This window comes from Cheilinus undulatus, linkage group 4 (genome assembly GCF_018320785.1).
Source record: "Cheilinus undulatus linkage group 4, ASM1832078v1, whole genome shotgun sequence".
NCBI lineage: Eukaryota > Metazoa > Chordata > Actinopteri > Labriformes > Labridae > Cheilinus > Cheilinus undulatus.
Window position 1 is genome coordinate 43,910,696 of NC_054868.1, and position 27,685 is coordinate 43,938,380.

The following is a 27,685-nucleotide window of genomic DNA, read 5'->3' on the forward strand; positions in this document are numbered from 1 at the left end:
CTTAGGCAATAGTCGCCTAAAATTAGGAGAAAGTTTAATAACTTCCTGGCACATTTTGCTTTTCCTCATTTTCTGTGACTGGAAAACTGGTCAACTATTTTCCAAGTTTTCCAGGACGCAAGGGATCACTGATCACTGGTTGGCTTAATTTTGACAATTTTCACCAGGAAAGTAACCTTTGATTGTATTCATTGTGAATAAATGTTTACATTAGCAATGTCTCCTTTCAAGTGTGAAATCTAAGAAAAAGAGGTCAAAATTGTTCACCATAAACACGTTCTCACCTAAAAAGCCCAAATGTTTGATGACAGTGCATCAGTGTAACCTTCATTTGTGCGGTCATTAAACAGCTCACTGATTAAAATAAAACTCTGACAGTTTCATGAGGTCAAAACATTTTAATTAAAAAAAAAGAACTCATTTGTAAGAACATTAGTCCTCCACTTTGCCCCAAAGTCACACTTCCCTTTCACACCACCTCACACACATTCACTCAATCGGACAACGTGATGGACAACTACTGCACCTTTGGAACAAAAAACATGCAGATTGATTTTCAATTATTAATTAACACATCCTAGATGTTTACAATCCAGTGTTGCATGAATGCATAAAGGTTTGATTTAACTTAAGGACCATTCTGGTGTTTTTGCTGCTGTTAGCACATTAATCACAAATTCTTTACCGCGGACCATTTCCTAAGAGCTTCTTAATGCTGCAGGTGTTAACTGGATTATAAATGCTATATTTGCAGAGATTAAATTTTGCCTAGCTATCTTATGTTCTCATTCTTTTTTTCACATCACTTCAGTCACAACAAACCACCACTGCACTGGCTTTGACTGGAACTGATGGCTGCATACAAATGAGATTAACAATGTAGAAATGGTGAGCAGAAACTGATAATGTACATGATTTGTAGTTAATGTGCTACAATATGCACAACACCTAGAAATCCTTGAAAAAGAGCTTTGAAAAATCCTCTCTGCAGTGAAGGTTACTCAGCGTTTAAGTCTTAAACAGCACACAGGGATGTGAGCAAAACAAACAGGAAAAATTATTATGTGCAGCAACAGTTCATTGCTATTTACAAATGAATCATACAGAGAAAAAGCAATTCCTCCTCTGCAAAGAAGCAATCACATCCCTGAGTACAGTGGTTTTTTATTCCTATCGTTTGGACAGACAGCTGTGTGATCAGTTATTATCTTCCAGTCCTTTCTGGCTCACTCTAGGCTGATCACAATAGTGCAGCACAGCATGTCTTTCCAGTCATTCCTGACCTAAAGTCACCAAAGAGGCTCAAATTGAACACTTAAGGAAACTTGAGCAGCTGTGAGTCAGGCACAACAAAGTACCATGTGAGTGTATGGGTCCTGCAGTGACATGAAGTGTGTAAAGTAACAGTCACACAGCCCTCCTTCAGAGTCGCAGACTGTCAAAGAGACGTTTCATTTTTCCCTTCGAGTGGCACATAGAGCAGCATGACATTGTTAGCCATTATTCCTAGATACATCATTATCTCAAGGTTAGTTTTTTTTTTTTTGTTGCCCCTGTTAGGATGGAGCCCCTTCCTCTGCTTTATCCATCTTCTCTTCCTCTTCCTCCATGTCTTTGTCTTTGTTCTTTTTGCGTTTCTTCTTCTTGTGTTTATGCTTGTGTCCCTTGTGTTCCCCTTCTTTGTCCTGGCTGCTGTGCTTCTTGTGCTTTTTGTGTTTTTTCTGCTTCTTGTGTTTCTTCTTCTTCTTGTCTGTGGTGGTAGTAGTGGTGGTTCCTGAGCCGCTGTGGTTGCTCAGGGTGGGACTGTGGGAGGGCTGGCTGAGGGAGGGGCTGGGGCTGTCACTCCTTCCTCTCTCCGGCTCTGACCCCTCTCCTTCGCTGTAGTCGGGAACAAACGCAGCCTCGTCTGTCTCACGGCCCAGATCAGAACAAAGACGCTGTCTCCTGGGCTCCGGGCCCCGAGTCTCCTCTCGTCCTCCTCCACCTCTCCCTTCTGCTGCCCTTTCCTCCTTTACTGTCACTCCTCTCCCCTCCTCTCTTGTTGCAGCTCTCCCTTCTTCTCTTGCTCCTCTCCCATCATCCCTCACTAGCTTTATTTTTGGTTTATCAGAAGTTGTCTGTGCTGTCCTGCCACTTCTTCCCTCCTCTTTCTGTGCTCTCCCTTTTCTCTCCTCTCTAACGACTCCTCTTCTCTCCTCCCTTGTGGTCTCCCTGACTTCACTCCTGACAGGTCTTGGTGCTTCAGACTGCACTTCTCTGCCTCGGCTCCTCTGTGGTATTGGTGACGGCTCTTTAGGAGCACTAAGTCCATTTTCCTGACCCTCTTCGTCATCCTCTCTTTCCCATTTGGAGCGAGGAGGAGGTTGGATGAGCGGCTCATCTCTGGCTGGGCTGACTGGGGGACTGACGGTTGGGCTGCGGTCTCTGCTGTCCACAGGGCTGGATGGCAGCTCCTCTGTGGATTTGGAGGAGACACTCTTTTGGTCTCTGTCTGGGTCCTGCTTAGTTTCTTGAGTTGACCTAGAGCTGGGTAAAAAGAAAAGAGCTGTATGACTCAACATGTACAGTTTTAAGCACCATGATCAAAATGTATGAAACCAAGCCTGAGTTATGGCCTCATCACCAACAATTGTGTTTTTTTAATGTAAAACAGGGAAATTTGGGTTTTATGTCAGTCTCAGGCCAGAGATATACTTGCAACACATCCCCAGCAGTTTGATGTGTGGGCTGTGCACATCCTCACAAATTAATGCCATGTGAACACAAGATGCAGTTTGCACATGTGTGTGGTAGAAGACAATTGTCATCATCTTTTACAATATCACCAAACTGGAGACAGGTCCAAAATTTGACAACTTACTCATCTACTCAGAGGCTAACATCAACCTTCCACTGCCTACTGGATGCAACGTTCCCCGTGTATATACCTTTAGGACCTGACACATCAGTGTGATTTGGATGATCTTATTGCTTTTAAGACATGTAACATAATGAACTGCAACATGATTTGCTAAAACACACATGTAGAAGGCAGATACAACACACATATTTTGTTTTAGGCTCCTTTAGCCACCACATGGAAAAGTAAATGGATGGAAAGGTTTTTAAAGCTGAGCACTGACAACTTCAGACATCAAGAACAACAAAGATTTGACAACTGAGGTTTAGTGGAAAGAAGACATGTTTTGACGAGAAGAAGGAGGTCGATGGTTTTGGATTGATCAATGATTTTAAAAAATGTTATCAAATGTTAATGCAAAGGCATTTACTTGTTTAAAGCCAAGGGTTGAAGATTTTAAATGTTTTTTTTTATTCAATGTCTAATTGCTAATAATGCCAAGAAAAATATTTGAATAAACCTTTAAATTGTGTGCAGATTTGAAGAAAACCTGGTTTTGGAGGTTATTTACAAAAGAAATACTTCAGTTATAGAGGCTTTGTTTTAGGATGCCTTATGTATTAATGGGTTAAAATGATAAGAAGTACAGTATCTGTGATGTTTTATTCGGCTTGGTATTAGCACCAATACCTGCCATAGTATTGGTGCATCCCTAACAATAACCACAGTATAATCATTTGCTGCTTAATATGCATAAGCTCCAAATCCAACAACACACACTTAGTTTCAGTTGTCATGGTTTCCTGTACACAAAAGCAGAGAATGGAAACAGAGACTGGTGTTTAAACCAGCATAGAAATCCCAAGGATATCTAGTGAAGTACTAGAGGTGTAACAATTCGATGTACATCGATTGGATGATTGATGATCCAATCAGATCGATGGAAAGTCAAAACATCGATCTAAATCGATGCTTCAAGCTACGCTTTTATTTTGAAATTTCCTCAGCACGCCTGTTGACAGTTTCTGACCCAGGCAGCGTCCTCAACAAGCTATCTGCAAGCTAGGTAACAAGCAGCAGTGGGTTCAAGTTTTAGAAAGAGGATATCCTGTCCTTGCTCGGCTGTGTGGACATAATTCAGACAGACACTACTGCAAGACTGTTAGTTTGCCGATTACGACTACATCTTCATACGTATACAACTGCCATATGAGATCGTTCACTGATACAAAACCACTCATCTCGTTATGGCTTAGGAAGGGCAAGTGCTGTCTGCAGCAGACTCCAAATAAACAGTCCGCTGCTGCAAGTTTCTTGTGATACACTGATTTTATTTTGTTGTCTCACGTTAGATTTATAATGAAAATATAAGTTGTCCAAACTTAATGTGGTTCAAGCAGGACAGCTGTTCTCTGTATACCCCCATCTCCTCGCTCCTGTTAGGAGGCTGCTCATCACAGGAGTCTTTTATAATAAAACTTTTGCTCCAATCTAACCTCTCCATTTATTAAAAGCAATGTTGCATTAAAGAAAGAAAGAAAGAAAGAAAAATTCCTCACTATAACATCATATGCCACATATTTAACCTCATTTAAATCTCATAAGGTGAATAAACTACAAATGAACTATCTGCCACATTAATAGGCCCCTGTGTAAAGTATGAAGGGCTGACATAGAGCAGAAATATCTGTTCAAGTCAACATGTGTAGATAAGTTCAAGAAAAAATCTAAAATGGGAACACAGGCCAAATATTTGGATCATTATATTAAAGGGTTGCAGAAAAAGTCCATATTGGTGCTTGAAAGTGATCTGGAGGTGTGAGGAAACAAAAATTTGGTAGCCTACAGAAAATGTTCATAGTTGTGTTACAAATTTAAAGGTAATCAGGTCTTTGTTGTTTTGTTAAAGAAATGTTTTATTAAAAACAGACACCTGTCAATAATTTAATTGCAGAAACGTTTTTTATTTTTCTGTAACTGTGTGAAATTTTTTGCACAAAATCGCCTGATATCGATTGTAGGCCCCTATATTCAATTGAATTGAAATCGTATCGTAGCAGATTTTGTGATATCAGGAAATGTCATATTGTTGTCCAAAATATCGATATCTTATCGGGATGATACTGGTGATTTACACCCCTGTGAAGTACTGCAAAGCAATGCAGAGACACCAACACGAAAATATAAATCAGACTTAAAAAGCATTCAGACCTGTAGGAAAGTAAAAAGGCCAAAATCCAAGGACTAGGACTACTGCTATGTTCTCTAAGGATGTTTATTTTTTGTTTCTTATAGCTTCCCAATAGCTGACAGAGGATAAAGTCAGAGCAAAAAGAGACATTTCAAAGAAACCCCAGTTATATCCTCTTCGATTATGTTGTGATTTTGAAGGAAATTTTAATCCCAGCATAGCACACATCAGAGCAACACAAAAACGCAAAGGGGAACATAAAGGAATTACACAGTACGAATATACTTTGGGTTTGAAAATGAAAACTGAAGTTTTATGAGTAACAAAAGGCCTAACAGTCTCACCTCACTGAGCTGGCTGCACTGCTCGTCAGGACTTTACGGCTGATCCTCGGTTTGCGTTTCACAACAGGTTCCTCACCATCTCTCACTGCTGGAAGAGAAAAGGAGACGCAGAAAGGAAAAACTGCTTAACTACACAGCACCAAACAATATATCAAAGATATCATCTCTTCACTGAGGCGTACATACATAGAGATTCAAATTACCTTCACGGTGAGCAGGAGCCAGTTTCTCTCCTGAGGGCACACTCTTCTCTGCTCTGTCCTTGGAAACACTCCTGGGAGAAATAGGAGGATGTAATTACATTTAATAACTGTGTTTACAGAGCCAATATAAAACGCTTTCTTTCTATCACTGATAAGGGATGCTGATTTGACAAGCAGGAGGGAATAAACTTAACAGACCTGTCAGATTTAGCAGCTCTTTCTGACCCCTCCCCTCTCTCTTTGGAGGTTACGCTTGGTTTCTCCTGATGCTCTGCTGCTCTCCTGGTGACAGCAGATTTCTCCCCGATGGTCATTTTATCCAGAGAGACAGATCTCCCTCCTGCACTGGAGCTCTTTCGTTCCGTCTTCACTGACCTCTCTCCGTCAGCATTTCTCTCCACTGTAACTGAAACCTTGTGTGAGCTCGAACCAGAGACCCGGTCCCTCTCTCTGTCAGACACCCCGCCTCTGTCTCTCTCCCGATCTGATCCTGGAGCTCTATCTCGCTCTCTGTCCTGTCCTGAGCTTCTGTTCTGCTCTCTGTCGGAGCCCTGAAGTCTTTCACCAGCACTTCCTGGTCTTTCTCTGGAGACTCCCCTCTCAGCAGACGACGGTCGCTCCTTCCTTCCAGCACTTTCCGCTGTGCTGCTGCTGGGTCGCTCTCCATCAGAAGTGTGAGAAGCAGATCGATCTGAGGTAGAAGTCGTTTTCTCAGGACCAGATGGCGTTCTGTCTGAGGGTGGTGTGTCAGTGCTGCCTTTTCTCCCCATGTCTCTATTCAGCTTTATCCTCCTCTGGGCCAGAGGCTTCACCTGGATGTGGAAAAACATCAGAAACATGACTTCTTCAGTCTCTCATTAGAAAAACTGCTTAATCAATTCTGAAATGATCAGCCTTTTAGAACCAATGGTTACAGATCAAGTGGAATTTTCTTAACAAGCCATTTAAATGCTAGATTTTTCTGCTAAGGATAAGTTCCCTTTTGGCCGCTATACTTGGTATGAGTGTGGGGATCGCGTCCCCACAAGACTGACCTAAAGAGCCTCTACTGAAAAGCCTGAAATGGACAATGAGACTGTCACAGAAAAAGGAAAGCCCACCTATCCTATTCCTGAGGTTGTAATTACCCTGCACAGTCTCAGCTTCTCAATCTTGTCACACTTTACCACATTGTGCAAATCAGGGCTCTTGGTAACAGTTTAACCACCTGTTTAAAGGTGAGCTAGCTCCTTATCTGTTGGGGTCTAATCCGTCATTTTTATTATTTGATAAGATATTTGGTCTATAAAATGACAGAATGTCAGCCAAAAGCCAAAAAAGTATTTTTTAAATTTCCCATTCAGTCAAAACCCCAATTAAAAACAACTTTATTTTCATATGAGAGGAAAAACAGAGGAAATTCATATTTATAACGAGGTTGCATGATGTTATTGGCATGATTTGCAGACATTTAATAAAAGTGGTTTTTTTTTCACATTGGTTTTGACATATATGAACAGTTTGTTGTTTGTTATATGAATTGTGTCGACTGTAAATATCAGCCATATATATTGTGTTGATATAGGCAGGCGGATGAAGTCTTTTTCTTTCTTATCCTCATTCAATAAACTTGAAAGTGTTTTCTAAGGACTGAAGTTTAAGGTCCAAACTTTGCCTCCTCATCTCTGTCACCCAAACTGAATCTGGAATTATCAGTATATCTGATATCAGCAATGTTCCAATATCATGCATCTCTAATTAAGAATATGAAATCCTTTCTAAAGATTTGGTGGATAATCTCTGTTGACAAATAATGTAATTGTTCCTCCAAGTCAAATTTATTTAGAATAATTATTTCTCTTTCACAACAACAAACCGTTGATGTTATCTAAAACATATATTTTGGCTTTAAACTGTTGTTACCTTAGGTAACAGAGGGGTCTTGGGGTCACCCCAAGAACACATTTGTAACCAATTTACAAGCAGAGGACCCACCTGAAGGTCCATCAGAGGCCTGATTGATGCTCGATCTGCATCATCCCGGCTCATCTCACGGGTCCCAGGCAAAGGAAGAAGACCGGGCCTTTCTGAGGGGGGTGGGAGTCTGTGAAGGGGGGGCTGATGGGACAAGTGTGAGAGGGGCATGGCGTCACCTACTAATCCGTCTATTCTCCTCAGCTTTCCAGGAGGAGGTCCAAGGAAACCACGACCCTCCATTCCCATCCTCCTCCTACACTCCACAGGGGAGGTGGGTCTGTGAAGGAGAGGGAGTCCATGCTGATGGGGGATAGGGAGGAGACCACCACCCTGGGGGAGATCTCTTCTCCCCCGGATGTCGTGGCTGAGTCGAGGGCCATCATGAAGGGCAGGGTGATGTAGAGGGAGGCTGTGGGAGGGCAGAGGAGGAGTCTTAATGAGGGCCGGCCTCGCTGTAGAGCTCTTACTCTTCTCCTTTTTAGGGGTGGTGGAGTTGGGAGCTTCTTCTGATTTTTTGACAGGTTTCAAAGGTTTAGAGACAGCAGAGGAGGAGGAAGAGGAGGATTCTTTCTTTTTGGTGGCCACTCCTTCTGTGGTCTTTTTCCTCACTTTGTCACTCTTTGCCTTTACACCCTCTGTCTTAACTTTAGCTTTCACCTTCTGAGTCTTCTCTTTTTTCGTCTTATCTGTCTGAGTCTTCGATGTTGCTTTGGTTGAGGGTTTCAAAGATGAAGCTGAACTTTTAGAGGCTGGAGCTTTAGTGGTTGCAGTTCCACTTGAAGACTTGGTGGGAGGTGTTTTAACAAGTGAAGGAGTTTCATCCATTGGTTCATCTCTGACGGGTGTAGCATCACCTCTGTCCATTGAATGTGACAGCTCTGGATCCTCCCCAGCCCTCTTCTTTTTGACTTTCTTTGTCTTCAGGACTTTGGTGCTGGACTTGGTCCCAGATGAGGAAGAGGCTGGAGGATGGTGAGGTGGGTGGGGTGGATGAGGTGGAGGACCTCTTTCCTCTCTCCCCCTTCTCCCCCTCCCCTGGGGGGAGTAATCTCTGGGTAAGGGAGACATTCTGTCCCTCTCTCTGTCTCTGCTGCTGCGTCCTCTGTGATGCAGTGAGGAATGCTGGTTTTCATAGTCTTTGTAGTATTTGTTGTACCAGTCTGCGTACTGCTTCTCCCACTGTCGATACCTCTCTCTCTCCCAGCGCTCACGGCCTCCAGGACTTAAACTCTTTAGTTCATATGGTTCAAGCTCCCGTGGAGGTGGCTTTCGTGCACCAGGGCTTCGACTCCTGTACCCACCAGGAGAGCGAGACCTTGACCTGTAGGGTCCTGCTCCCTCTGGTCCCTCCCAGGCTCCTCCCCGGTAGGAAGGAGGAGTCCTCGGCGAGCCAGAGCGCCGATACCCAAAGGATCTTGAACGAGAGCGGGACCTTGAACGTGAGCGTCCATAGCTGCGTCCGTTGCGTCTGGAATAAGGGGAGCGTGGATAAGACCGGCCATGGGAGCGTGATCGGGAGCGTGATCTACTGGGGGAATAGGAATAAGATCTGGATCTTGATCGAGATCTTGATCTGGATCTAGAGCGAGAGTAAGGGGAACGGCTGAATGGAGAGCGACTGTATGAGCGTGACCTAGAAAAGAGGATTCAGGAGACCAGAAACAAAGCAAATCAGGAAGGGAGTAACAAATGGCTTTAAGGATTATGTGTATGTAATTAATGTAAGACCTAAACCTCATTAGATAGGCAGTCTTAGCGAATTTACCTGGAATAGGATGGTCTCCGTCTCTTCGGTGCATTTCTGTACTTCATAAGCTCTTTGTGGAAGTCTTTAGTAAATTCATCTAGTTTGGAGGTGACTCTGCTGATTAAAAAAAAAAAACAGAAACACTTTATTTACAGCTCTATCAACCAATCATTTTTATTTGACTATGTTCTTAATCCTAACTCTAAAACCCTTGTCATACATGAAATTCTGATTGTTCTAGAAAATTTCTAGAAAGGATGATAAATCTTTCTGATTTGTCTGTTCACACATGCATATAACAGTAGGAGGCTTCACTGCTAAGCAGAGGGCTCTCGATAGGCAGAACATCACATTAGAAATCGAACGAACAGCAAAATGGTCAGCTTTCAGAGGAATAAAAGAGTAAGTTTCTATGACATACGGTTCAAAAGTTATCAAGGTTTTTATAAACTGTGTTATGTATTGTTGTATAGGACAACACTGTCCTCAGAGACTCCAGAAAGTCAGCCAAGTTCCAGGCTCAATCGAAAATGTTGGTGCCCACAACTTACGGTTCAAACGCTACCAAGTGATTTTTAAAGGGATGTGCCTGCCGCACGTATCCGTGCCACATGAGCTCTAAGGGTTAATATATGGCCTACATATTGGCAGATGATTAATCTGTGATACGCTATAATCGGCCCGCCGATCAATCGGTTGGGCTCTAGTGCAAACCCATTCTTAGTATCAGCTGGTAAATGTAAAGAACACACTTGCAAAAACTAATATAAAGTATTGACTCTGCTTTTAGTACGCCTAAGGTTGGGGCTCTCTGTCGGTCCGTTATGTTCGTCTCATTTGTATATCTGATTGAACTGAAGCTTACAGATACAGACAAAAAACTGCAATACCATACATGACTGTCTGTAAAGTTTTGACTAGTGTAGCAAAATCTTCAAACCAAGGAAGCAAATACAAGAAAGAAGCATACTTAAGAAAATAAAAGTTTGAAGAAATATTGTCAAAACTTGTACAAGCTGTTAGAAAATACGACCATATGTATGAAGCTGGCTCTACAATAGAATTACTGTATGGAGCAGCAGCAAAGAAAAAGTGGAGGTCTGTGTGAGACCTGACCTCTGGTGGGTTGTTTTATTGTCCCCCCTAATATTCATGCATGAGTATATAGGTTTGTTTCAGTTTTACTATTTGAACTATGACATCTATTTTCCTGAGTAAGGGAGTATAAATGAGTCTTAAAGCAGCTCTGCTACATTCACAACAATCATACTGGTCATGTGCTAGAAATGTCAATAATTCCATCCACTTGATGGAATTAATAATAATTCCACGTACTGCTCAGTGTCCTCCTACATTCTCAGTTTAGCTTACCAAGACAGAATTTCACTGGTAGAAAAAATGTTTGCATTCACACTTTCAAATCAACAAGAACATTTATGGAAATTTTTAGGAGTTTGTGTACATGTTAAGTACCACTTGTCATGCTCACTGCCTAGCTTAGTAATATTTGATTCTGCAAACACATGTAAGACACAGAACGCTGCATACTAGCTGGAGTTGCTGCTGATGACTTGTTTTAAAAAAAAAGAAAAAAAACACACAAAAGCCAGTGTAAATGACCCAAAGAAAAGACTTACTTGTCCTGTCGGTGGTGCCGCTGTCTGTAGAATTCCTCTTTAGAGAGGGGTGGCTGTGGAATGGAAGGAGGGAGAGGGAGAAGAGGAGGCTGAGCACCAGGAGCCACCCAGGGAGCATTGAGCACTGGTGGTCCAGGGGCAAAAACAGGCTGTGGCTGGAAAGTGAGGGCATTAGGAGGGATGAGTCCAGGGCCAGAAGTGTATGGAGGGGGGTATGGCTGCGGCGGGGGTGGGTACAAGGATGGAGCTGGGTACACTGGAGGAACAGGTGCAGGGGGTGGAGCTGTATGGAGCTGAGTGGCAGGATGCTCCCCTCTATTTCTGTAAGATCTGTTGTAAAGACAAGAACAAAACAATTTAAGACCTGTTACAGTTGAGTTTTTAATTGTCCCGTATTCCTAGAGTAATGTTTCACCTCTCCCAGTGTCTGCCTCCTCCTCTGTTAGAGTGGTGCGGCCGTGACTGGTGACCTAACATAGCAAAGAGAGAGCTTGTTAGCTTCTGGTAGTTTTTTTAAAAGCTTACTTTGTCTGTTGTCAAAGACCTGCATTGAACTTCTTACCTGATGAATGAGCTTGTCTCATAGATGCCTGGTGGCCAACGAAGTTTGAATGGTAGCCCTGTGGGAGAAACAAGTGAGGAAAATCAAGTTAGTGCAAACATTAGTGTCAGTTTCTCTTATTTAGGGATACATAAGTGTGTACTAAGGATAGTCAAACACCTTCAGGTCTTCAAATCAGTTTAACAAGAACTAATTCCATTTTTTCCCTAACAAATGTATCAGCAAGGAATAGTGTTTGCCTTCAGTAAACCTGCCAACATGCATTGTCTCTACTACCCAAGAATGAAAATCTTTTTGTAGCCTGTAGACAAAGTAGATAATGTGTTCAGTAATTGGTCTAATTGGTACAAATTAATCACAATTTCAGGATTCTATCTAAAAATGTTGGGGTCTGAATTATCAGCAAGAGAAGTATTCTACTTTTGATTTGTATTTCATTTGAAGCCTGAGCTGTATTGACAATTGCATATCAGCAGGTTTTGTTGTACGCAGTAGAGGACAGCAAAAACAGGCGGACGTTGTCTGCCCTAGAAATACCCTGGCTCTGAAAGTGATTTATTTATCCCTATTAGCAAATATTTTCATAAAAGTAAGGCTAAGAAGACCTTATTTGTCTAACATTTCAACCTGAGCCACAAATCTGCATGACACTGCCCCGCCAAAGCAGATTCTGATTCTCTGACAGCCTAAAGCGCATCAGAAATTATCGATCTGACCTCCAATCAGCCAAGATTTAAAGCTGTTTTCTTCTCCTCTAAAATTCACATTATTTTAGCTAGATTGATTCCAGCAAACAGAAAATTTGTCTCATTTGTGGGCTTAAATCACTCAAGTGAAGAAGGATGAAGCCACTGTGTAACTTGCATTGTTCAACTGAATTGTACCAAGTCTTAACTGATGAATGAGTGCTACTTTGCAATGCTATGGGCCAAAAAAAGACAGCATTTGTTCCTGCAGTCTCAACAACACAGAAAAAACATCTTAACGGGAAGCTGTTCAGCACTAGACTCAGGCTTCACAGGAATTACAGAGAAATTATCTACCATCATGTCATCACATGTGGATAGATAACAACATCCTTGTTATTGCCAATTTAAAGAGAATTTAAAATAAGCTTATCATGCAAATTAGGTGTAATAATCTCGAATATCTCCCGAAAAGTGGACTGACCTGGGGTCTGGCCACTAGAGAGCATTTCCAGAACATATAAGATAAGTACTTGAAGCCTTTACAGAGTGCATGAAGGATTGGCAACCATTTTCATTGAATCAAATTTTCTTAAAGGGTAGCCAAAGTTTTGATACCAAGGTAACATAAACAGAAGTCCTAAGCAACAAATTGGGTAATTTTGTTTTCTATTAACAAAAGTTGAAGGCAGACTCCTACATGCTGTCCAAATTTCACAAAACATTGTCAACACCACAGGTCATTCAAATAACAGATTCTATTGGTTTGACATGTGGTTTTTGAAAAAGTAAGATTTTAACAGCCTGACTTTCTTGGTGTTAAATTACTGGCGATAACTCTCAGCTCCCTAAGTTATGATCTTTTTTATACTGGAGTTTAAAAAAAAGAGTGAGTGACTGCAGATTACTATTAAAGATCTTTAAAGTCAGTGAGATGAAAACCCATCAATGCATGTTTGCATGAAATCAAGCAGACTCACCTGTGATCCACTGTCAGCTGTTTTGGATGTGTCTGGTGCCACAGCAGGTTCTGACTCTGGCTCTCTATAAAATAAAGAAGACATGTTAAGCCCAGTTTAGACCAAAGATTCGCCATGCAACGAGACGGTTCTAGAATGAGTCACAGCAGTCTGAACTGAGCATTGCAGCTGGAATGAAACCGTCTGATGGAGTCACCAGCGATTCAGCCTGTCAAGTCACAGAGAGCGAGTTTAAGAACGCAGCAAGCAGAGAAACGTGAAAAGGGAAATATAAATCTCGTTTTACAAGGCTATAGACGCGAATTCCGTTGCTACTAATTTTAAAAATATCTCTTTTCTCATCAATCCTCCTGATGACTTATTATCACCACGCAGCACTGCAGCAAAATTTCACGGCACATATAAACTCAAAAATGCTTTTCTAGATCAGCCTTGTTATAACAAAGATATTCTCTGAGAATAATTAATGATCCACTGACATATTCAGTTCCTACATTCTTGAATTTCTCATAGATTATCCTGTAAAGCACAGCGCTTCCTTCTTATGAGCGCCGCTAAATAAACAATACTTCTATTTCAATTTATCATATTTATCTGCGTCTTGGAAATAATTAGGCAAACGTCGATCTTTTTAATAATTTAACAAGAAAACTTCAGCCTGCCGAACTCCAGTCTCCTCCATCGGCTGCACAGCAGGCTTAACAGCTGATAGAGGAGGCATCAGCTTTCAGACTGAGATTTACGTGTGAAAACTAAAAAAAAGGATATATACAGTCATTTTCAAGGAGTAGATATATGATAAAAGAAAATAGAAACAACCTTTTTGAAAAGTCTCCCATTCTCCATCTGTGTTTGTACACAGGAAGCGCTGCACTTCATGTGAAAATCCATGAGAAATCTAAGGCTGTAGAAGCCCGACTTGTCAAGAAAAAATAATAGCTTTCAACAGATATCTTCATTATGACATGAGTGAGCTAGACAAGCATTTTTATGTTTATATGTGCCATTAAATGCGCTGCAGTGCTGTGAAACTTCTGCCTAAACTCCTGTCTCCTCCAGCAACAGCGCATCAGGGTTAAATGCACAGCTGACAGAATAAAGTTTCTGAGTAAAACCAAACAAAAAAGAGGATCGACGCAATCATTTCAAAGAGGCAAAAAATTGTATTCATATGTGCCTTGAAACTGCACAGCTGCACGATGTTGATGACAAGGAGGAGTAATCACTCTCATGCATCTGCATGTGAAATAAAGGCATGATCATGACGGCCAAAAACTGTGAATGTGCAGTTCTTTCCCTCTTTTAGATACATATTTATTGCGCAAAACTTAGGTAAATCTCTTTAAAGTGAGTGAGAGTAAGAGTCGTTGCCATGGAAATTATGCATCGTTTCATTCAATCGCAGCAGTGTGAACTGGGAGGTGTTTAGAGCGTTGCAGAGTGGAACGTTGCAAGCAGTTGCAAGTTTCAACTCGTCTCATTGCGAATCTTTGGTCTGAACTGGGCTTAAGAATGGATCTTCACGTTCAATGTCAGTAGTTTAGAGAGTACTTTACTATATCTTAGACTTACCCTGGTGGAGGTGGTTCACCCTGGCTGGTAGAGTGCAAAGGAGATTGGTGGTCAACAGCTGGTGCAGGGGCTGGTGAGGGCACATGTTCTTCAGTAGCAGCAACAGCTGCATGCGGAGGAGTAGGAGCAGCAGCTGGAGCAGCAACAGGGGTAGCAGGAGTGGGTGCAGGCACAGGTGTAGGTGCTGGGGTTGGGAGCTGTGCTTGAGGGGCTGAAGGGGGGATGCTTGTAGGAGCTGACTGAGAGATGCTGGGCATCAATGGGTCCTGCTGTCTCGAGTGCAGAGGCTGGACCAGGTGAGGGCGCGGCGGAGGCGGGGCTGCACTCTGGACCTGTTTGCGAGCACGTTTGGTGTATCCAGTCTCGTTCTTGAAGTTATTCACAGCCTGTACAAAGTGAAATAAAGACGACACTTTAAATCAAGGTGTTAATAAAAGCAATAGATTTGCTTTAGGTTCGAGTTTTTGTTAAATGGGCCGAAGAATAGAGCATACAGTGGTTGCATTCGTGCTTTTTGGTAAACTGTGGACTGAACAGTTCAACTTTCAGGTAATGAAGAGGAACGTGGGCATTGTTCACTCTAAAGAAAGTCAAGGATCGCTCATATACTGAAAGAAAAGAGTGTAAAATAATGTGTGATACTTTGATATGTCTAAATTAGGCTTGGGCAGTATCCACTTTTTAACACCATGATACCCTCCCCAAATTTTACGGGGGTATACGGTATTACCCCCCCCCCCCCCCCGACATGTGAGCAGAGGGACAGCGCACACCTCTACAGTGCTTCATTTGTTTCTTTATCAAAACGCTTCAGTTTGAAAAAAGGTTATAGGGAGGCGTGTTTGCAGCGGCTCATGAAGAGATTAACAGGTGAACATGTTTATCATAGAAGTAAACATTTACTTCAGGACACTGGTGCAAACGACGTTTTTCTCTTTTCCTCTCCACACAGACGTGTGCTTTTTCCTCTCTCTTCCCTCCGCTCCTTTCAGATCATTATGAGACATAATAACCAATCAACATACAAGATATGGGAATGTTAAGTAATGTCCAGCATGTTTTTAAGCATATAAAGATTGGCCTTTGATATTATTTTCTCGTAGCACAAAAATGCCAAGCTCCGTCCTGCCATGAGTTCATTTTATAAGTTTATAAAAACTTGGGGATTTCAGTGCCTAACATAATCAATTAGCAACAATTAACTTAATCTATTTAACATCCAAAGCAGTAAAAATGAGTTTGAACGTTTTTAAAACCGTGACGTTGCTGCTGCAGCAGGATGCAGCGCGTTAACAGACTTCCACCGCTGATGCCATGACACACGAGTTTCCATGCGGCGGTATGTATGTGCGCATTCGTCATTTGCTTAATTTGACCGACAGCATTAACAGAAATTCTGTCATCACCTCTGAAGCATCTCCACACACAGACACAGTGGCGCTACTGCTGGAATGGACACAGACCCTCAAGGCATTTTTTTATAAACGTGCGCTTTGCAGTACTGTCTTCATGACTGTGATTTAAGTGATAACGTGGATGTTTATTAGTACTCCGGTATGTGATATTATAGCTCATTCCTAGCTGGAAGTGACTTTAATTTGAAGCCTTTGTTTTCACACCTTACAGGTAATCAGAGATACTTCAGGATGAAATCATCCTTCCTCTCCCTTTTCCTCTCTCTCTCCTCTCTCTCTCCCTCGCTCTCTTTCTCTCTGTGTCTCTGTACTTAATAACTTACATATGACATCTTTATCCTATTGTACAAAGATGAATTAAAATAAAATTCCTCAATTGTTATTATTCTATATCTGTGAGTGTCAAGCAATGTCCCGTGTGCTTCAAAACAGATAAAGATCGACCTTGTTTTTATAATCTGTTGATGGGATAGTTATGCTCAACTTTGCTGCTGCAGCACCTGTGATTATTAATAGCCTGAATGTGAACATTTCTCATCACTAATCTACACACAAAATGAAGAATTAGCATGTTTTTTAAACTTACAATACCGTGGATCACAGTACAACCAGCAGTGCACTTTAACAATGATTTAAGCGAGGAGCACACTGCTGGGCCAGCGCTATGGGAGCCAGGCCATTGTGCGCAGCGCACGCACGAGTTTAAATACTCCGGTATAGCTCTGAGCGCCTTCATCATTTACCAAACTGAAATGAAATCATAAGCAGGATTTCATTTATCATGTCAAAGCATCTTCACTAACTGGCAGTGGTGCTGCTGGTGGAGAGGGACACGTTTTCAAGGCATTTGTTTAAAAAACTGCACTTATCACATGGTCCAGTCTTAATGACGGTAATTGAGGCAATAACGTGGCTATTTTTTAATACTCCAGTATACAGTATTACCATATTACTGCCCATTCCTAGTCTAAATTATATCTTAGCTAAGCACACAGCCCTTTGTGGTTTCCTGTATTGAGTTGGTCTTTGTTATATTTAGATAAAACCAAAACATTTAAGTTAACAGTATGTGGCCTTAAATTGGCAGATGCCTGCAGATGAGAGAGCAATACAATGAAATTATTCTTTTACTGCAAGCAGGCAGAGCAGTAAAAAAGGAAAAACTGAACTAGTGCATATTTTGGACTGTAAACTCCAATTTAAATTTCAAATTACAAACTATGAGACTTGCACATAACTGAGAAAAAAGTAGTAAGAATATTTTGGATGGTTACCTGTCGTAGAAACTTGTTGGCAATGAGATTATCAGGTGAAACATCGGACTGTTTGCATGTGAAGCAGATGTGCTCCTCCGAGTCCAACAAAGTAGTTCTGATACCTGAAAATAATAATTTAAAGTCTTAACACATTGTAAAAAGTATGTGTCTAAGCAGAAAATAACATTCCCTCAACCTGCCTAATCTACATTTCTGTAGAGCATATTCAGAACCACAGGGAATAAGCATTAAATTGACCCAATGCACTGAGGAATAAAGTGGTACAAGTTTTTAAAGATCTAAAACCGATATTCAGCAGCTTCTCAAGATGCAGTATGTCCTAGGGCTGTAGTTCTCTAGCGGCCACTGCTGGATAAATGGATGTTTCAGCTTCTCCCAGAGGGGATTTTTCCTGTTTGTGCATAATAAGGCACTTTAAGACACTTATGAAATAGCAGTAAAGCAGACGGTAATAAATATGAACTAATGTTTTTGGAAAATATCTTTTTTTTCCTTTTGTACATGACTCTTTTGGGCCTGTGCCACTTAGGGTTTTTCCTACAAGTGCATAAAGAACTCACACTCATCGCAGTAGCTGTTTCCGCAGCAGGGGATAACTACGGCATCAGTCATCAGGTCATTGCAGATCGGACACAGGAGCTCATCCGGGATTGGGTCTGCATCATCTTCAGATGACAACTGATCGTGTGGAACGAACGGTGGCCGCTCCTTCTTTCCTTGTGCATACGCCTCCCTGTATTGATTGAAAAATATTTACTTGAATTATGACGATCCAAAAGGACAAATTTGACACCTCTCAGTGTGCTATGCAATTTTACCAAGAACTCCCACAAATACACAGTATTTGGTATAGACGTACTTATCTATTGCAGGTATAGCATATTCTCCAGTGCTGGTTAGCATGGCTCCCTTGGTGCCTGGCTCTGCTTTCACCATGAAGCTCTGAGGGATGCCCTTACTAGTTCTTACAGGCTTTGGACCTTCCACACTTTTATCCTGGACCTAAAAAGTTACACACATAAAGAAAATCACCATCTATAAAGTGAATACCAAACAGCACCAGAGGCTACAAAAATCAAACGATTATTACCATCAATAAAGGGCACTGCCGAATGTAATGACCAGCCTTTCCACAACGAAAGCAGGTGTAGTGTGCAGGTGGAGGTCCTACTGCTTTCTTGGAGTAACTAAACAGACAAGTTGAACAATTATTTTAAAACTACACATGTGAAAGTGATGTTGGATAATACGCTCATTCATGAGCCACACCAAACAGCTGATTTTAATCCAATAAAAGCCCTTAGATTGTGTATACTAACTGTATGGGGTCATATTCATGATTTGACTGGGTCATCATGGCTTTGATCTTGTCCTCTTCTGACGCATTTGCATCGACCAGGTTAGCAGTCTTAAATACAAAACAGAAAGAGGAAGGAAAAAAGACAAAAAAAAAGAAGTCAGCTACAAAAAAAGGAAAAAACTGGTTTCATTTCAGTTATTTCAGGATGTACAGCACGCATGCATACTAACAGTACCTTAGCGAGTTGGGCAAGTGACAAAGAAGGAGAAGAATCAGTCTGCAGGAGAATCAGAGTACAGATATTAAAAGTGTTAACACATCGTGTAATGGATACACAGTGGAAGCTATAAGCCCAGATAGTTCCCCACCACATCTGTGTCCAGTCCCTTTGTGTCTCCGTCTTCTCACCAAAATTAAAAACTCCAGTGCATGGAATACACAGGTATACGAGGGTGGGGGTTTAAATAAAGACAGGGTTTGCTTGGCTGTATGATGATAATCCTTGTGCTGACAGCGCTGAGTCATAATCCTTTAGGAAAATGTTTTGAAAGCCTCATCTATGGCTGAGTCTATTCAGGGCTGTTTAGATTGGTGAGATCTAAATCGTCTGCAGAATAAGTCCCAAAGTTTTGGAAACATTGTAATGCTGTCTACAAAAATGAAGGTGACTTTTAACATAAAGGTGTTTTATAAGCAATAAGTTATTTTTACTCTCAAAAGCTGTATCCATACTTAACATAGAGTCTACTCCCTTCCAATGTCAAGTACAAGAGCTCTCACAAAAATTTAACTTTTTAGGCATTTCACCACTGGTTAGAAAAAGAAAAGAACTCAGTGAGAGAATAATCAGATAGTTATAAAGTTAAAAAAAGAAAACGGCCTCTTTATGGAAAGTCTTGAGTTTCTTTAGCGCTAAACTGCATTAAAATTAAGCTGCATGTACATTTAACTTGACAGCAAACTACACCCACTTTTCCATATTAACAAGTCGAGGCCTGTGTCTATTCTGAGCTCATCTCATTTAAAATGTACAGTCCCTGCACATCTTTTAGTTGAGATACTTGAGTTATGCTAGAAAGAGGGCAGTTTGTCAGAGAAAATACTTGACATTTAATTCTAGGACAGTGTCTCTTCACCACGCTGCTGTGATTTAACTTTTTTTCGCACCAGCTTGTCAGAAAAGGTTGTCAAAAATGCTAGACTTATAAAAAAAAGTTTCCATGCTGCTTTCTGTACGCTAACGAGCCAGCAGGACATGGTGCCAAGAGTCTTCAACCAAAAAAAGCAAACTCTTATAAAAGGTGCAAAAGGTACTGATAAAAATAGCTAATGTAGTGATGTTTCTCTAAAAGCACATCATCACTACAGATCAAGACTTCTGATTTAAACCTACAAAAACCCTCAAACACCAGTGTCATATGAAATTTCTGTCATGAAGTCCCAAGAACAAAAATAAATCCTGTGTTTACAGAAAACAAAATTACGGTTGTGTCTGATTATTGAAAAATATGTCTAAATCTGAAAATAGGAAGAGAAACTTTTAAATCTAAGCGGGCAAAGTGGGTAGTCTGTCATGAGCAGTTGGACTCGGAGGAAAGACTGGTACTGTAGAGGCTGTGGAGGGAACACACAGGGATCTGGTGCAAGCGGTTCTAGCACAGAACCACTGAACAACTTTATTGACAGGTTCTGCAGCTTACAGCTTACAGGACACACTACACCAGTATACGTCTCACTGCAGCAACCATGATAGGCCTTCAGAGATTAACAAGGATTTAAGTTTACTAAAAAATGTGTCATACTTTGTGATCATGTCAGTGACAAAGTCACAGGCAGCATCTCAGCAGTCAAAACTACCTTCTCACTGTTCCCCCAAACTACAGTTATAACAGTACACTTAGATGTAGCATCTTCTGCTTCCTTGTAAAACAGACAGTTAAGAATTGGAATGATTTCAAAACATTAAAGAAATGAATCTGTGAACCTTTAAGGTTTAAGTGTTATGTGCAGTCCATATTAATGCAGAAGAAAACATCCTCATGATGAAATTGTACAGGACAAAACAATTGACATTGGCAGATGTTACTGAAAACATATGTCAGCATATTTAAGTTTAGCAGGGTGAGGTTTAAAATAAAAATCACTGGTGAGTCTTGTAACTGTTATAAAAGTTAAACACAATAAATCCTAGCCAAAGTTTACACCATTTGGTTCTTGAATCCACATAATAAATAAAATGTTTTCACAGAAAATAAAATGACATGAATTATCAATACAAAAGCACCATATTTTCTGTATACAAACCCCTTTAAAAAGACATTTACCTGGCCTGAAACAGGCTACAAAACCATTTCATTACGAAAAACATTCATTTACAGTTTAAATAGTGTCTCAATCACTTATAAAGTGGAAACAGTTCAACAATTTATATGTTGGCAGCATTCAAAAATGGTAGCTAGTCTGTTGTTTCTCTGTTCAGTCGCATCTCATTAAACCACAATAAAAAAAACTTTAATCTGCTCATTTCAAAACAAACACCTGTTTTAATGAGAGAAACAACAAACTACTTTAAGTGTGGTACCTCAAGAAACCCTCCCAAACACATCAAATAACACGTAGAGGTTGAGATCTCAACACAAATGTAAGCAACACACAGTGAACAGAAGATACACACAGCTTGATCTTTGTTGACAGAATGTTCTCAAGAGAGGTGACTAAAGCCAGAAAGAGGGGGAGAGGGAGAGATGTGAGAGGAGGAGGAGGAGGAGAGAGTGTTGATTTTGGGTTTGTTTTACATACGGGTCTAGAAGATCCCACCACAGCTGTGTCAGAACGATCTCTGCAGAAACAAACAAACAAACAGACAGGAATTAATCAGGAGCTGTGGATACAACTTTCAGCCAACCAGGAATTAATGGCACAATAGGATTGAATTGACATTATGTCGTAGAGACGTTACTTCTGTTTTCACTATCTATCAAATCATACATACACAATGAACGTCCTGCCAGCAGGCTTTACTCCACCAATCGGAATGCGGCGGACGATCACGGATGAGTGTTTCGGGATATGGGCGTCATCATCTGTGTATTCTAGAAACACGAGAAATGTTCATTAGAAAACAGAAAACACTCATTTCACCCTTCAAAAAAATTTAAGATTAACTAAATATGACAGATATATTGAGAGAAACAGATTGCATCTCAATGTATAAAATCATCATCTGTTAAATACACAGAGGGCTTTGATGGGATCACTTTTACTGGAGGATTGGTCCAATTTCAATATAAAGTTTTAAATTAATCAATAAATATAAAAATTAAGCACACTTTTTTTTTTTTTTTTAGATTTCTATAGCACTTTTAAACCCAAGTGTACAAAGTTCTTTCCATAAAATAAAACAAATAAATATTGTTGAAGCTCAGGTCAAATCAGACGTCATGATTTAGATGTAATCATATATCTGATCTATTATAACATTTTCTGATATTTTTGGGGGATTTTGAGAAATTGTAGAACAAAACAAGCAATCCTGAAAGCAATCTTGGGCTTTGTGAAATTTCAATGTGGATTTTCTGTTTTTGATTTACCTGACAACAGTTAAACCAGCAACTTTAAGTCATAAGTACAGCCCTTTGTGTAATAACAACACAATATACCTTTAAAAATAAGAAGTATTATTATTGAATGCAGCCTTTTTCAACAGCAATGCCATGGCACCCGGGAGTGCCTTCAAAATGTTTACTTATTAACCAAGAATCATCATGAAAATTAAGGTCATTAGCTATCCTGTACAAACAATTAATATAGTCTCATATGCTCCTGAAATCACACCAATTTAGGGATTTCGTTTGTTTGGGCAGGTTGCCAAGGAGTGAGAAAAGCATTAGTGTTTTTAAGGTCTACACCATTGGTTTCTAACCGGGGATCTCAGGGAGGACGTGATGCTTTTTCTGCCCTCAGGTTGTCACAATTAGATTGGCATATTTTAACGAAGATCATGCAAAACTTTACTTAAATGGTCCATACAAATGCCTTTGGTATGATAAACATGTGTAGACATGTGTTTTCTCACAATTTTCTCTAAAAAATTTGAGTTTATGTTGATCTTTGACAGCAATCTATCTTTTTTTTTAATTTGTGTGGGGCTTTGGGAGGCTGGGCTTTTTTCACATACATGTAGTGGCAGCTCCAGTGGAAAAGGTAAGGAACCACTGGTCAACACAAGACCACAATGCATTTCATCCACAGCATTGAGATAATTTCACAAGAATGCTTCAGAGATTTATCTTATTGATTATATTTCTGCATACATTCCTCGGCAGTCATAGGGATGTGAAGTGGTTATTTTCTTAATTTTTTTTTTTTTTTTTTGAAAGGGGTGACTTAAGATTTTCCTAATTTTTAAGGGTGTCTTGGCAGAAAAAGGTTGAAAAAGGCTGCGTTGATCAATCATCATTTTAAAGACACATATCTGCAAGAAATGTACAAAAACATACGCAATTGAAACACTATTGCCCCTAAAATGACGCATGACATGTCTGTTGCACGCTTATTTTAAATCAGCTGACAACCTACCTTCTCGAGTCTGCGCATTGGTGATCTGCAGGTCGCAGTCTGTGGCCTTGAGGCGCTCTCGGCCCATGATCTGCCTCTTTAGCTCGCTGAGGGTAATATGCAGCCCATCGAAAGTGACTGTGTTATATTCCAGTTTGGAAGAAAACTTATAGTGAACACACGACATTTTTACAGGTCTAGTAACTTAAATTAACCAAGCACAAGAGGAGAACAACACAGGCCTGTGATATAACCAAATCAAACAGCGTTAACACTACACACAGGAGGCTAAATCTGCTGACTTTAATTAGTAAACCTTCTTTATATTCACTGAATACACAGCGGACAAATAAGGGACTAAATAGGAAAGGGTTTATGTCGCAGATGACGACAGAGTCCGTGTTATTGCGAAAGAAAAATAATTGAGATGTAAGGCCAGAGCGCCATTGAGCGGCGCAGTGTACCCGACAGTTCTTTAGAGTCCGATAAAACACATTAGGATGCCACAAAATCCAACAAGAGTCCAAGCAGAATAGAGAATTTTTACAAGTCCGTAGTAAATGGTCCTTGGTGGAAAGCCCCGGCCGCCGCGCTACAAGCCGCTAATGTAGCTCGAAGCGGGCCTGGGGTTTCCCGAGCATGAGTCCGTGTGGGTGATGTTTGCCTTACAGGAGCAGTTCTTCAAAAGCCAAGACAAACACTACCGAGCTCCCCAAAGCGTCCATGAAACAATGTGACAGGCTCCGCAAGTCCACAACTTTGACGTTGTCGCTGTTACAGCTTGAAAATGTTGTTTGTAAAACGAAATTTATCGAATAACTGTTACCTAGTTAGCCAACACCGAGGCTAACATGCTACACCTCCAGATTAGCTTACGTTACCTCGACACAATATGAAAACCAACCAAACAAAAGCTAACCGCTAATGGTCAACGGGGAAATGCTTACAGTGCTGCTCCGTAGAGCTAACAAAATATATACAAAATCCACCAGTTATGATACCAGGGCGTAGAGTTTCCTCTTCTTTACGTTCACGTGTTCCATGAAAAAAAAAACAGATTTGAATCCAGTTTTATCTTGAATTTTAATCCATAAATTCCACTTCGGTTGTCCGAGCTGCTCGTCTCCTCGCTGTTTCATCAAAATGGCGTCTGGCGGAAACGGATGTATCCAGGGTCCATCCAAAGATTAAACACAGAGACAAGAGGTTTACCTTCAGCTTTACTGTGACAACATTGCTGATAAAATCTGTATATTTAATTTTGTTTCAATAAAGACTGAACATGAAGAGCTTTTGCAGTATTAATTCCATTACTTGACATGAAATCTAGTCTACGTTCTGTCATTCTTTCCTTTTGCGCTTTGTGCATTGTCGGCTATAAATTTAACGGTCGTAACAGCTGCGCAGTACTTGTAGCACCTGACCTCAGCCATTTAAGTGTTAATAAAAGTGCTTTTGATTAAACAATCATGGCGGATGACTTGGGGTATATTCATCCTTAACGTGTTTTCCCTTACAGTACTACATAGTTCTTAGGCGTATAAAGTCAAAGTAGATGTGAACCATCTTAACCCTCTCCTCTTTGATTTGGTATGTCCTGTCATGAAGGCCATGTGTACCCGTATCATCATCGCAGCAATCCATACTTGGCAGTTGAAGTGGTTGTAGCATTCCCCGGTAATATATCATCAAAGTTTTACTTCTACTTACATCATTCGCCCTCAATTTGTGTGTTGTTTTTTGTTGTTGTTGATTTTTTTGGATCTATTACGTTATACATCGAGGTAGCGTGGCCGAGCGGTCTAAGGCGCTGGATTAAGGCTCCAGTCTCTTCGGGGGCGTGGGTTCGAATCCCACCGCTGCCAGGGTTTTGTGATGTTTGGTGAACATCATATAAGCAAATAGAACATCTACGATAAATAGAAGGGTTGTATAATGCACAATTCGCAGGCCTTCTGTGTTACCTGAGAAATCATTAACAATGTAATTCCTGTAAAAGCATGCCTCTAAACCAGTCATAGCTAATCATTTCTAATGGCTACTGCCTTAGCACATTTGTGTTCAAAATATGCCTTTTTTTTTGGACTGCTTACCTTTTCAAGCCCAAGTTAGAGGCACTGATGCCATTCCTATTTGTGGAATAAAACACAGTACAGGCTTCTACTGTGTGATGAGCATCAGAGGGGTTTTAGAGATGTACGGAAGCCACTGGGAAAAAAAAAATTTGAGATTAAAGTCAGAATTCTGACTTTAATCTCAGAATTCTGACTTTAAACTCAGAATTCTGACTTTTTTCTCACAAGTGAAAAAAAAATTTCATCTCAAATATTTTTTTTAAATGGCCCTAATACTCTTCCGTAGGGATGAGTACACTCCATGAAGATCAAAAATTAAATGGGTATACTCCACATACCTGCAAATATCCACAACTACAGGTGCATCTTAAAGAATTGGAATATCATGTAAAAATTCTAGATTCTGGATATTCCAGATTAATCTCATTCAGAAGTGAAACAATTCAAGACTTTTGGTTTAAATCTTGATGATTACAGTTTACAGCTAAAAAATCCACTATCTCAAAATATTAGAATATTGTGTAAAAGTCCACTTTGCAAAGGTTTCCTGAAGCTTCTCTCTCTCACTCTGGTTCAGTACACACAACCACAATCATGGGAAGACTGTTGACTCGACTGTTTTTCAGAGGACAATCATTGGCACCTTCCAAAATGAGAGTGAGCCACAGAAGGTCACTGCTGAAAGGGAAGGCTGTTCTCAGAGGCTGTATCAAAGCATAAACTATGCTTTGATACAGCCTCCAGTTTATGTAAGCCATAATCAGCAACATAAAAAACAAAAAAAGTCTTGATATATTTAACTTCATATGAGATTAATCTAGAATATATGTTTCCCTTCTTGAATTAAATCACAGGAAGAAAAACTTTTTATGATATTCTATTTTTTTTTTAGATGCACCACTGCACAGTACATGTCTTATTATCATGTCATATTAGATGCCTTTAATTTAATTTTTCAGCCTTTTTTTGGAGTCACCTGAAGAGGTAGCGTGGCCGAGCGGTCTAAGGCGCTGGATTAAGGCTCCAGTCTCTTCGGGGGCGTGGGTTCGAATCCCACCGCTGCCAGGGTTTTGTGATGATTGTGACCATCATATCATACATTGGTTAGAAAGGCTGTATAATGCACAAACTAAATGCTTACTAGTGTAGCTGAAAAGTGACAGTGTTGCTAATGCTACTACATGATGACTAGACAAGAACGTCTCTCTACATTCTGCATAACCAGAGGAAATACTTAACTACTGTGTCTGAACTATGCTCAAACTTTGCCTTCTTATCTGTATTGCTTACCTTTCAAACTCTTTGAGTTCAGAGGGTTCAAAAGTACAGTCCGGTCCTCACAGTGTCTGCATACACATAAGGTTGCCCTTGTAAAAATGTAGTTGATGACCTGCTCCACGGGTTATACCATAAACCACCACAAAATAAACATTTCAACTAAACAGAAGCCCTGATTTAGTTAAAAGCACCACTTTTCTTCTTCTTCTACTACTAATCATGTTGAGGACTCGTGCATGTGGCACACAGTACATCATTCAAAGCTCAAAATCAATTCAAAACTGATGAAAGAAACCACAAAGATATCAATGTTCTAAGGGGAATATGCCCTCCTAACTTGGCTGGGGATGGACCTTTTCAATACACAACAACTAAAGATGCTTTGAATGATTATGTTAATCTTATTTTAAATTATACAGGGTTCAAATACCTTAATAATAAAGCCGAGTCTTACAGTTGTCTGTTCGTTTTTACCTCATCTTGTTCCAGCTATTCTTGATATTGTTGTCTTTTGGATTTTTCCATGGTAATATCAGATATCAAAAAGATCTAATATTTTAAGATTAAATGTCTTAGCAGTTATTGTGACTGTTGGAAATATTGTTGGCTGAACAGTCCAGAGTGTTCTTCATTAAAACCTCACTGCTGTCAGGGTTTTTATGATAGCAACTGACAATAAAAACTACCAAAATACGAAGACTCAGAATTACATGTGAAAGAAAAGAACGCGTTTACTGACATATGATTATTTCTTATGGCTACAGACTTACACAACGGACCACAGACACTGATAATGTATGCACAGTTGATGGGGTTGTCCAGTGATTTTTTTCTTTAGTCATCACAGCCTTGGATGTTCGTCTGAATGATGTTATTGCCATGGCAACACATCAGGTTTCTTCGTCTGCCTGCTGTTATGCCATTCATACCGTCCAATCATCTTTAACGCAGCTTGATCATGCATGTTCACACACATGAAGTCCTTTATGTTCCCAGTACAGAAGGGATGAATTATTTCTGAAATAGAGCACTTCTTCATTAACATAATTGTACCTGGCATTTTCCT

At 40.4% G+C, this 27,685-nt stretch overlaps 1 protein-coding gene and 2 non-coding genes across 6 annotated transcripts; 2 read left to right on the forward strand and 1 right to left on the reverse strand.

Annotated features, from left to right (window-relative positions):
* Nucleotides 1-287: 287 nt before the first annotated feature.
* On the reverse strand, nt 288-24,409 carry LOC121508799 (E3 ubiquitin-protein ligase RBBP6-like). 4 transcript variants are annotated; one of them, XM_041785886.1, is made up of 20 exons: nt 23,288-24,409; nt 21,702-21,801; nt 21,509-21,548; nt 18,945-18,986; nt 18,729-18,817; nt 18,500-18,596; nt 18,269-18,411; nt 17,970-18,142; nt 17,407-17,510; nt 14,718-15,103; nt 13,146-13,209; nt 11,480-11,537; nt 11,333-11,387; nt 10,918-11,247; nt 9,299-9,394; nt 7,552-9,166; nt 5,776-6,389; nt 5,578-5,648; nt 5,375-5,462; nt 288-2,526 (listed from the first exon to the last, which is right to left on the reverse strand). In XM_041785886.1, the coding sequence occupies exons 1-20, from the start codon at nt 23,451-23,453 to the stop codon at nt 1,557-1,559; spliced, it is 5,301 nt and encodes a 1,766-aa protein (XP_041641820.1). In that variant the 5' UTR covers nt 23,454-24,409; the 3' UTR covers nt 288-1,556. The 4 variants fall into 4 exon arrangements, with proteins under 4 accessions (XP_041641820.1, XP_041641822.1, XP_041641819.1 ...); XM_041785888.1 differs by having other exon boundaries at nt 5,375-5,459; nt 9,299-9,397; XM_041785885.1 differs by having other exon boundaries at nt 289-2,526; nt 9,299-9,397.
* Nucleotides 24,410-25,049: 640 nt separating this feature from the next.
* trnal-aag lies at nt 25,050-25,131 on the forward strand. Its single transcript has one exon. It is a non-coding gene; the product is annotated as a tRNA-Leu (tRNA).
* A 1,193-nt stretch (nt 25,132-26,324) lies between these two features.
* On the forward strand, nt 26,325-26,406 carry trnal-aag. Its single transcript has one exon. It is a non-coding gene; the product is annotated as a tRNA-Leu (tRNA).
* Nucleotides 26,407-27,685: the final 1,279 nt, after the last annotated feature.